The sequence below is a fragment of the Berghia stephanieae genome, chromosome 13 (assembly GCF_034508935.2).
Source record: "Berghia stephanieae isolate SIO BIC M18660-M18661 chromosome 13, UCSD_Bste_1.3, whole genome shotgun sequence".
Lineage (NCBI taxonomy): Eukaryota > Metazoa > Mollusca > Gastropoda > Nudibranchia > Aeolidiidae > Berghia > Berghia stephanieae.
In genome coordinates, this window is record NC_088372.1 from 28,776,724 (window position 1) to 28,789,223 (window position 12,500).

General features: G+C 36.0%; 1 protein-coding gene across 3 annotated transcripts in view; it reads left to right on the top strand.

The window, feature by feature from the left end:
* LOC144958744 (uncharacterized) overlaps positions 1-12,500 on the top strand; it is a 184,815-nt gene that overhangs the window by 72,740 nt on the left and 99,575 nt on the right. For 2 of the 3 annotated variants that reach the window (XM_078890915.1, XM_078890916.1), the window contains exon 2: positions 7,738-8,170. The exons of the other annotated variant lie outside the window; for it this stretch is intronic. In XM_078890915.1, the coding sequence (XP_078747041.1) occupies positions 8,136-8,170 (35 nt within the window). In that variant the 5' untranslated portion in view covers positions 7,738-8,135. The remainder of the gene's footprint in view (positions 1-7,737; positions 8,171-12,500) is intronic. 3 annotated transcript variants of the gene reach the window in all.

Below are 12,500 nucleotides of genomic sequence, written 5' to 3' on the forward strand. Positions count from 1 at the left end.
GATGTCTATGATGGAATTCGTTTGACGCCTATGTCAGTCCTTTATTGAAGATGTCTATGATGGAATTCGTTTGACGCTTATGTCAGTCCTTTATTGAAGATGTCTATGATGGAATTCGTTTGACGCTTATGTCAGTCCTTCATTGAAGATGTCTATGATGGAATTCGTTTGACGCTTATGTCAGTCCTTTATTGAAGATGTCTGTGATGGAATTCGTTTGACGCCTATGTCAGTCCTTTATTGAAGATGTCTGTGATGGAATTCGTTTGACGCTTATGTCAGTCCTTTATTGAAGATGTCTGTGATGGAATTCGTTTGACGCTTATGTCAGTCCTTCATTGAAGATGTCTATGATGGAATTCGTTTGACGCTTATGTCAGTCCTTTGATCTTATGGAGTGATATACAGGCCTGCCTGCTATTTCGAATAATTCCTAGAATTATGAAATTTTGGCTCCAATTTCAGAATTTCATGAGCATCTCTAAGTCATTAAAACTTACTGCAATTGAAAGTTGATGCCCAGCGGTACGGTCATTGCTTCGTACCCGAAAGGTACCGTGTTCGATCACCCGCCGCTGCGCTGTGCGTGTGGTCTTGAGCATGTCACCTCGCCCTAGCTCAATTTGCGGCGCTGCACTGCGGCTGACGCATGGGTTATTCCAGTCTTCCCTTTGGAATAGACCCTAGAGACAAATTTCCCCTATGGGATGAATAAAGGGAATTTTATTATTTTTTATTTATTTTCAAACAAAATTTTAAGGATTTTGAAGTGTTAGATAATTCCTGTGGGGGTAAATTCTTGATTTTTAGGGTTAGCGATTACAATATTTATATCCTAAAAACTACGAATTTTTCCATTTTTCAGTTGGCAGGTCTGAATATACAAACACAACAAGAATGGCATCACTCCGTAGTCAATGTTGATTCTCATTGAAGATGTCTAAGTCTATGATGGGATGATGCGTTTGATGCTTGTTTCAGTCCTTTGATCGTGGAATAAAAAAATACAAACACAACCATGACATTACTATGTTGTCATGTCATAAGTGACTGGTGACAGCGAATATTCATACATGTAAATCAGAAGACAAAGTGTCATGGCGACTTTTTTGCTCGTTCGTATTACCGCAGAACACACTTATAACGAACAAGTTTAAAACGAATCGATGGATAAAACAATAAAATACCCTTCTTCCCGCTGCCCTTATTATTCACAATATGACGAAGAACTCCTGATACAAAGTACTACTGATTTAATGACCTTGAGAGGTCAGGTGTTTCCCGGAAAAAGACGGCCCCTCAAAAAAAAAAAAAAAAAAAAAAAAATTAATAATAAAAAGCAACGATCTGATTCTCACAGTTCACGTCTGCGCCAGACATTTTTTTCATCAATAAATCAAGCCAAAATTTGGAGGACATTCTTCTATATTATATATAGATACGGCAATGTAGTCTTGTGGTGTGACACTCGCTTTCGGATCGGAAGTTCCTGGGCTCGAGCTTCGCTCGTCACCGTACATAGTTAAGTCCTTGGAAAAGGCTCTTTACTCACGTTCTCTCACCGTACTCAGGTGTAAAATGAGTACCTGGCTGTTAACAGCGTTGTCTCTGTCCGAAATGTTTTTGTTTGTAATATCGCTAACAGGCGTCATGTCTCATGTAAAGTGTTGCTGCTGGGCAGGGACCCATTGTAAAGCGCTTTGAGCACGTTTAGTGGATATCGCTCTATATAAAAGCTCAATTTTTAAAAATGTTCTCAAGCTATTTTATGATTTCATTTTGTCATTGTTATATTTAGAGAAAGGCTGCCTCTATTCTCATCCCCCCCCCCCCCCCCCCCCCGGGCCGATTGGATTACCGAAAAAAACGTCGCCGGCTTTTTGCGATTTGGATTTGATTGATTAAAAAAAAAAAATTGTGCAACTTGTGACAAGAAACTTAACAAATTACTGCATTACAACCTTTGGATTAAACATACAACAATTGTGGACTACTATTATGAAGACTAGCATCCTAGACTAGGGGATGAGAATAGTCACTTCGTTAGAGAAAATGATTAAAACTAGATCATTTCTATTACTAGATACTAGCGATCCAAATTACCTGATATTATTGTATTTCGGTGACGAAACGTTACGGACATTCTCGTTTATCATAGTCTCATTTACACTTCACTTAAAAAACCACAAACTTTCGCCCGAAGCTAACTTACAACATTTTCGAGTCACCCATTCACCTTTTACGTCTATTTACCTTCAAAACATCCCCGCTTTCGCGTCATGTTTTCTTACATTCACGGTCGATATCCTTTCAATCTCTCTCTCTCTCTCTCTCTCTCTCTCTCTCTCTCTCTCTTATATATATATATATATATATATATATATATATATATATATATATATATATATTTGTGTGCCTCTTTCTTTCCCTGTCTCTCTTCTCTCGCTGTCTCTATCTATCTATCTATCTATCTATCTATCTATCTATCTATCTATCTATCTATCTATCTATCTATCTATCTATCTATCTATCTATCTATCTATCTATCTATCTATCTATCTCTCGCTCTCTCTCTCTCTCTCTCTCTCTCTCTCTCTATATATATATATATATATATATATATATATATATATATATATATATATATATATATAGCTCTATCTCTTTCTCTATCCCTCCCAATCTCCTGCTCTTTCTCTTTTTCTGTCTCACTCTCTCATCCCATCTCTCTCTCTCTCTCTCTCTCTCTCTCTCTCTCTCTCTCCTGTATCTACCCGCCATGTTACATAAAACACGTTGGGGTTTTCTATCAAACCACGACTTGTCCATGCGATGCGATGACACGATCATAATGTATAGCATAGTTTACAGTAATTACCTTTTTTATAATCTTCATTCGTCCAGACAGGGACAGCCTTGTCCTTGTCCATCCTGTGCATTTTTTCTTGTGTCAAAAGATAGAATGAAGTTGACGTCAATCGGGTCTTTGTTATTGTTTTTTTTTTGCCATCCACGTTTATGAGTAGTTCTCACTTAACTGTATTATCCAGACTATAAAAGTTCAAGGTTACACATAGTTTTGTGTGTTGGTCCGTTATACCAAAGAGTGTGTAGGGTAACGTAGTTACCAAGAGCTCTCACTTCTCTTAACCGCAATGCTATTGCCACGTGCCAGGCGAGGCAGCGAGGTGGGTGTGCTCCGCGTGTATCATGTGCGCTAGGCTTACTGATACAATGAAGAAAATACGAGTAGAAGACGGAAGATTCGTGGCTTCACCAAAAGCGGGAAGTAAGAGCTCGTGGTAACACAACAATCGTTACCTACACGCTCTTTGGTTATACTTCCGGATGGCAATGTTATGAGCTTCTTAGCCAAGCGCATTCTATCTATACAACACCACTTCAAATGAATAATAAAAAAAAAAGAAATAATTTTGAAGCTATTTTTAACAAAAACAAATCAGATTGTTAGTGCGGCTATGTGGTCTTGTGGTAGACTTTCTCGCTTTCGATCGGAAGGTCCTGGGTTCGAGCCTTGCTCTGCTCGGTGCATAGTTGAGTCCTTGGAAAAGCTCTTTACTCACATTCTCTCACCGTACTCAGGTGTAAAATGAGTATCTGGCCATTAACAGCGTTAAGCCCCCCCCAAAAAAAAAAACAAAACAAAAAAAAACAAAACAAAACAAACACAACTCAAGATAGCAGACAGGCTCGATAGTCAACCAGGGTCCAAGATGTAATTATATTAATTAACAAATTAAACGAATAAACAATTTAATTTATTTTTAAAAAGGAACTCCCCCCCCCCGTCCCAAAACAAAACAAAACAAAAAAACAACCCCAAAACAAATCAAAACAAACAAAAAAAACCCCCACAAAAAAACAAACCCCCCCCCCCCAAAAAAAAACCCCAAAAAAAACAAAAAAAAAAACAAAAACAAAAACCCAACAAAAAATAAATAAAAATCCAACGAAATTTAAGAACAAAACGAAAACACAAAGAAAAAAAGATAAATATATTAGAACTTTTTAAAAAGTAAACCAACAAAATGATGGCAAATTTTGGAAGCCTCTTATTCCTGAGCTTAAAAAAAAAAAAAAAAAAAAAAAAAAAAGAGAGAGAGAGAAGAGAGAGAGAGAGAGAGAGAGAGAGAGAGAGAGAGGAGAGAATAGAAACGTCTCAACACTGTTACTAGCTCCAGACCTTTTGTCAGATGTAAATTAAATAGTCTGCACTCTAAACGTCACCGTGGCGAGAAAAAGTCCGAATACATAGTAGGTATCTCACGTAGATAAGTAGGTACACCAGTAACTTCCCTATTGTCAATAAGTGTCGTGAACCGGTCAAGCGTGACCGTGGGATGTATTAGGTGATAAGCCGTAAAGAATAGTTTTCAAAGAAAGATGAAAAAGCCAACACGATTCTCTTGTTGATTCAACATAACCCCCTTTGTTGTGGGTTGGAAATAGGACCAACCGTGCCTGTTATAAATTATAGTGTAGAATTTCAGCACAAATAACATACCGCATCATTTTGCTTGTTCTCTCTCTCTTCTCTCTTCTCCCTCTCTCTCTCTCTCTCTCTCTCTCTCTCTCTCTCTCACTCTCTCTCCTCCCTCTCTATCTATCTATCTTAGATAGATATCTTAAATGGAATGTTAGATAGATATATAGATTGATAGATAGATATATAGATTGATAGATAGATAATCTATCTATCAATCTATATATATCTATCTAACCTTCCATTTCTCTCTAACTGCACTATTTTACCTATCCTTCTAAACATGAACTTTTATAGAGTGCATTATCAACTAAACGTGCTCAAAGCTTTTTACAAGGGGTGCCATGCTAATAGCTACAATTAGCATCTAGGGGAGAATAAATGGCGCGTGGAGCCTGTTATTCCAATATTTTATCTTGACCAACCAGGTACTCATTTTAAACACGAATGCGGTGAGAGATTGAGAATAAAGAGCTTTTTCCAAGGACTCAACTTTGCGCTGCCTAGGGCGGAACTCGAACCTAGGGCCTACCGACACGAATGTGAATGTCATACCACAAGTCCACATAGCCACACACATCTATCTATCTATCTATCTATCTATCTATCTATCTATCTATCTATCTATCTATCTATCTATCTATCTATCTATCATCTATCTATCTATCTATCTATCTATCTATCTATCTATCTATCTATCTATCTATCTATCTATCTATCTATCTATCTATCTATCTATCTATCTATCTATTTATCTATCTATCAACTCTTCCCCTTCCCCCTCTCTCTACTTCCAGCAGTATTTTGGAAACTCTCTCTCTCTCCTCTCTCTCTCTCTCTCTCTCTCTCTCTCTCCCCCCCCCCCCCCTTCCCAACTTTTTTTTTACCTCCCCCTTGTCAACCGGTCGTCCCTCTTCTGTCCCACTCTCATCGTAAATTCTCTCTCTCCGCTCATTTACGATACCTATAAGTATAAGTATATTTTCTTCTCTTTTCATTCACACTTACGCAACAATCCTTTATTGCTTCCAATAAATACGGGTCTCCTTTTGTGCCATTGAAGTGACGATATAATCAATTCTCATCTACAAACATCAATCACGACTTGACATTGAGCTGGCTCAGACATTTATTGATTTAAGCGGTTTATAGCTTGCTCCCCAGTCATGGAAAAACATCCATTAAAAACGAATACACAAATAAGAAAGGAAAAAAGAAACAATTAGAGAGAGAGAGAGAGAGAGAGAGAGAGAGAGAGAGAGAGAGAGAGAGAGAGAGAGAAGTCCCCCCCCCCAAAAAAAAAAACAAAAACAAAAAAAAAAAAAACACCAAAAACCCCCCACAAAAATAAAGAAAAAAAAAACCCCATTAAAAAACAAAAGACAAAAACGGAATGAGACAACACGCACTCTCTCTGTCTCTCTCTCTCTCTATCTCTCTCTCTCTCTCTCTCTCTCTCTCTCTCTCACAAACAACAACAACAACAACAACAAAAACACACTCCTGCACAGCACACACACACACACATACACTGACTGTCATGCAACAAGAAGATTGTAGAGGATTACTGCCAAACACTGACATTTGGCCGGGATTATTATTAACCTCGATAAATAAATAAAGATGAAATGAGATGATTGGCAACATGTGAAACATTACGTAATTATAAATAAAGAGACGAACATTTATATAGCGCGCATTTCCACGGATTCACCATGCTCATTACTCTTCAAAATGAAATTATTTATCTTCCAGCAGGCCACATGGACTCATATTTCCATTTCGCAACTTTTAATTGAGATTTAATTGAGCTTTTTATAGCGTAATATACACTACATTTGCTCCAAGCGCTTTACAAGGGTCCCTGGCTAACAGTAACATTTAACATTTATGACGCGTGTTAGGCGATATTACATTATTTTTCGGACAGAGTCAACGCTGTTAACGGCCAGCATTCATTTTACACCTGAGTACGGTGAGAGAATGTGAGGAAAGAGCCTTCTCCAAGGACTCAACTTTGCGCTGAGCGAGGCTCGAACCCAGGACCTTCCGATCCGAAAGCGAGTGTCATACCACAAGACCACATAGCCGCAACTTACCAATCGCCAGCAAGACGCCCTTTTGTACTAACGCTCTTACATTTATCCTCTACTGCTTGTAACTATGTGCCCGTTCACACCCGAGTCGAGTGGGATTATGTGTGCCAAGTGCCTTACCCAAGGACATAAAGTCAGGACCAGAATTTCCAACGATCACTGTCAACCATCCGACCACTGATCACGCTTCTTAAACTTGCTTGACTTTTGTGCCGCTGAGTCACCGAGGCAGACATTATTAACATTATATTGTCAGAAGTCTCCTTAAGTTTTAAGAGTTAAAAAAAAATTGGGGACAAGTTGGTAAAGTAAAATTGTAGTCCCCCAGAGCCATTAGGCTCATGGAGCCGGAGTTTATCCCGGTTTCTATAGCGTGAAAAGGACACAATAACAATTGCTTGCTATCCTTTAGATAGGACGCTAGTCTATCGCAAAGTACTTTCCGCACAAATCTAACAGATTCAGCTACCCATTCACTGCTGGGTAGACAGGGGGTTCAGAGGAAAAATAATCTCGACTGCACCCGGGATCGATTTTGGTCCCCTTGCGTGTGAAGGGAGTGCTCTACCAACTGAGCTATCGGGTCCCCCTTGGACAAGTTTGGGGGGGGGGGGGTAATTTGTCGAACGATATTTGAAGTAACAAAAAAAATAAATAATTATTTCCAAACATTAGCCTAAAACAACATTCTGTCAGTGTACGACAGAGAAAGGTTTAGATCAATGTGCACACATTTGCAGGTCCGATAACCGAATTTAGTTATTTATGGTATTTTATTCAACATTGGTGAAATGGACAAATTTTGCGTTGGTTTTAGAGTATTTCTTCCTTTCCATTGCAAAAAATGGACCAGAACAATTATTTTGGATTATCAGCCCTGCAAATAAGAACACATCAGTTTACATTTTATTGTATGTATTCGTGAAAATCATTTTGCACTGTTGGATTTCTACAATGAATCACGGGTATTGATTAAATGTAGAAAAAGAAGAAAGAAAAAACAAAACAAATTGTACCTACTTATACATTATGTTGTATTGTTCTCATGATATTAAAAGGAGAAAAAAATACATAGTTGAAATTGTTGCTAGAAACAAATTAGTAAATATGATAATTTTTGCAATTTTTTTCCATTAGGATTTTAATTGTTGCCACGCATTACATTTGATTTCAAGACATTTCATTTGGAAAAATATTAATGCAACCAAAATCAATACAAACTTTGATATTGATTCCTAATTAAATTATGAGCAATTTCATAATGAATAAACAACACCAATCACTCCCACGGATAACTCGATAACTCCGACTACAGGAAATAGTCTTTTGTTACCATGGTGACGATTTAAACTATATATAATATTATCGGTGCGGAGTAATATTCATTCGTACACTATTTCAACAATTGGATTGATAGTAGATAATGAGGATTAGATAGCTAGTTATGATTTCGAATGTGAATATGGATTTATGGATACACTACGCTTACGCTGTGGATATACCTTTGGATTTGGAGTGGATAACAGTGTGGATTTATGGAAAGTAAAGAGAAGAAAATGAAGGAAGACAAGTAAGTTTACACATTACATGTACACGAATACGTTATTATTATTATTATTATTATTATTATTATTATTATTATTATTATTATTATTATTATTATTATTATTATTATTATTATTATATCATTATTATTATTATTATTAACTATTATTATTATTATTATTATTATTATTATTATTATTATTATTATTATTATTATTATCATTATCATTATATTATTATTATTATTAACTATTATTATTATTATTATTATTATTATTATTATTATTATTATTATTATTATTAATTATTATTATTATTATTCATTGCAATTTATTTTATTATTCTTAAATTTTTTTGTATGTTTTGTTTGTTTTGGAGTTCCCCTTGGTTTTTAGGGAGATTTCCACGTCTCATGTTTATTTAATTGTTGATTTATCACTCGGTTGGGTTTATTTTTAAATATTATATAACGAGTACGTTTGTCTGTTCATCTCTGAATATTCGTTTCTCATTTTTGTTTGTTTGTATGTTAATGTTATATAACGTATTATTCCTTTCCATTACAAAAAATGGTTTGTTTACGATATCAATGACTGTCTTCTAAATCTGTCTTGTCTGTCTGTCTGTCTATCTTCATGTCTTTGTCAGTTTGTCTATATACATATAACCCCCCCCTTCTCACTTGAGGAGGAGGAGGAGGAGGAGGAGGAAGAGGAGGAGGAGGAGGAGGAGGAGGAGGAGGAGGAGGAGGAGGAGGAGGAGGAGGAGGAATTAGAAAGGAATTCTTGATTGTAGCAAAAGCTGGAAAAAGATACATGTAGTTATCCGGTTTCTATATCGCATGAACTGGAAAGGTTTTATACGCAATTAGAACAAAATTAGCAAAAAACACTACCCTGGAGCCGGAGATTATGCCGATTTCTATGGCGTGAAATGGACTATAGCAGTTGCTTGCTTCCCTTTGGATAGGACGCTAGCCTACCAGAAAGTACGATCCGTCAGATCTAACAGACCCATCTACCCAATCACTGGGGATGGACAAAGGGGGGGGGGGGGGGACACAAAAAATCTCGACTGTACCTGGGATCGATCTAGATCCCTATGCGTGTGATGCTAGTGCTCTACCAACTGAGCTATCGGGACCCCCCAATGGAGGCCAAGGCTACGTGATGACCTTAATAATGGCAAACGCAAGTAATGAGCACGTTGTTGTGCTTATATATTATGCAAATTAATGAATGAACGGCACGAAAGAAAACGTGTCATTAGACGACAAGGACTTTTGTCTACGTGTAATTGATTAGTCGCAGCAGGCTTTCCTCTATCCAGTATTGCTTTGTCTATGTGCTATCCTAGCCTAGCTAAGTCCCAAAAAGCTCGTTTTAGACTGGATGAAAGCACGAAAGGAAAAATGAAGACAACCCTCCCCCCCCCCCCCCCCCAACCCCCACCGTTGATAAATACTAATAATATGTAGCATACTACATTATATTATTCATCGCCCGACTACCGGAAGTGACTTTGTCCAAAATTCATGTTTCGAGAAAAATGCATCTTGAATTATTATTATTATTATTATTATTATTATTATTATTATTATTATTATTATTATTATTATTATTATTATATTATTATTATTATTATTATTTAATTAATTAATTGATTTATTATTATTATTATTATTATTATTATTATTATTTTATTATTATTATTTTATTATTATTATTATTATTATTATATTATTATTATTATTAATGTTTCGTCAAAAATGCTTCGAACTTTAAAAAGATAATTTTTTACAGCCTTACTTTCAAAACCAGGGTATTAATTTGTGTTTTTTAAAAGCTGTCTATGAAATGATTTATAACTGTTTGTGTAAACCCAGTTGTAAATATAGAGTTTACGTGTGTCCAGCACGGCATCCATTTCTTATCTATAGTGGGGAATTCCAAATCATTCAAAAGTCAAGAAAATAACTCGATGTCCTAGGACTAGAACACACTGTGTAGTCTGGTTTTAAATTACAACAGAATAATGTTTCATTTGTAACAGCTGGTTTCAGGTTTTATATTATTATCTACCATGGCCATTAGGTACTGTCGTACGCTGACAAAACTCATGTATAAAATAACGATTCTGGCCCAAAAATTGTATATTTAATATTGATAGATTAACCCTCTCCATACCAACTATAGGAAAATCGTCACATTCGTTACGATACAACCAACATTTTTCTTTTTCAAATGTCTCTTGTACATCATAAAATTTAAAGATAATGAACCAGTGTGTTGTAGAGCATGTTTTCCTAAAGAAATCATGTATCGCAGTAACTTTACTGCTATTGAGTTTGAGTGATATTTTTTTTCTTTTGTGTTAGTTGGGTGTGAAGTTTTGGGAAAATCCTGAAAATGGCTGGTAAGGAAAGAGTTAAGATGACCCCCCCCCCCCCCCAAAAAAAAAAACAAAACAAAACAAAAAAACTTGTCAAAAAATCTCAATCCTGAGTCTTCTTCTCGAAGTCTTCGGGTTGATATATTTCTTTTTTTTTTTTCTTTCTTATCTTGGTCAGTTTTCCAGCCAAAATGATTTTGAAAAAAAAAATTGATTTGGTATTGCACAAGAGCTTTCATTTTACGTCCACCTTTTGTGTTCAATTCAGCATGATTTTAAAAAATTGATTTGTTATTGCAAAATTATAATACCTTTGTAAATTATATGAAAAATAATAAAAAAGGAAAAAGAAGAGAAAGAAAGAAAAAAAAAAAAAAGAAAAGAAAAAAGAAAGAAAAAAAGAAAGCAATTCGAGAGTATTAACATCGTATTCAGATCAAAGAACTGCGTAGTTCGTTACGACCAGAATTTGATTGAATGCCTAGTTTATTGCACGGTCTGTCCCTGACCGCAACCGGAAACTGGGAGCGGGTCGGGGTCAAGGCTATTTAACCGATGTTTTAATGTGGGTTTTTTGTTGAGGGATTGTAAAATCAATAATAATGATTCATCTGTTTAATATAACATTGAATGATTTACGTTCTCTTACATGTGGCTCAACTTCTCATACATCACTTAAAATACCATGAGTATAATATAAATAATCGTCAAGATGGAATGCATTTGAGGTATTGTTCTACCGTGTAATGTGTAATCCGTAATCTCTACACATACTTATTGGTTCTGCGCTTGTGTTAAAATCATGTACTAGTCTAAAAAAAAACAAAATACTAGAGTATTTATATAGCGCAATTAATATCCACTAAACGTGCTCAAAGCGCTTTACAAGGGGTCCCTGGCCAACAACAACACTTAACATGTAGGACGGGACATGACGCCTATAAAGCGATATTACGTTTTTTTTTCGGACCGAGACAACGATGTTTACGGTCAGGTACTCATTTTACACCTGAATACGGTGAGAGAATGTGAGTAAAGAACCTTTTCTAAAGGCTCAACTATGCGCCGAGCGAGGCTCGAACCCAGGACCTTCCGATCCAAAAGCGAATGTCATACCACAAGACCACATAGCCGTAAAAGACAACGAAACGGTAACCTGTGGAGACATTTACAAGTGTCGTCCTGTTTTGTTTGAAATACTTTTAAAAAAGAGAGATGTTTGTTTGACAACAGATGTTGACTATCATAATTTGTAATTACAAGATTGCATATTATGGATTATTACCCTTCTCGGGTGTAAAATGAGTACCTGGCTGTTAACAGCGTTGTCTCTGTCGGAATAAAAAAATCGTATTATCGCCTAACGGGCGTCATGTCTTGTTCTACATTTTAAGTGTTGCTGTTGGCCAGGGACCCCTTGTAAAGCGCTTTCAGCACTTTTAGTGGATATTGCGCTATCTATATAAAATGTTTTTTTACAAGATTGCATATTATGGATTATTACCCTTCTTTAAAAAGAAAAAAATGATACATAATAACAATTAGATCTGCTTTTGACATGCAACAAACAATGAAAGATTTAGTAAAACAGCTGCATATTAATTAATGTATTTTACTTTCTTGCTTTGCTGTTTTATACACACTTTTTCAGGTCTTTATCTTCAACCACCATCATTGCCTGCTCCCCACTTTGTCACTATGAAATTGAATAAGATTTGATTCCCGAGGGAACATTAATTATCTCTACATTTATCAATAGCTCAACCCAATTCATTGTTGAATATTAAGTAGAATTCCTCCACTCAACGAACTGTCAAATTGAATATTTGTGACAATCACTTACTACATTTTTGTTTGTTGGTTCTGTTTCATTATTTCGTTTTTATCATCTTTTCCTGCATTTTACATATCTAGGTCTAGATAACCCCTTTGTGCTCTTTCTTATCTCGGCGCAATCAACATAT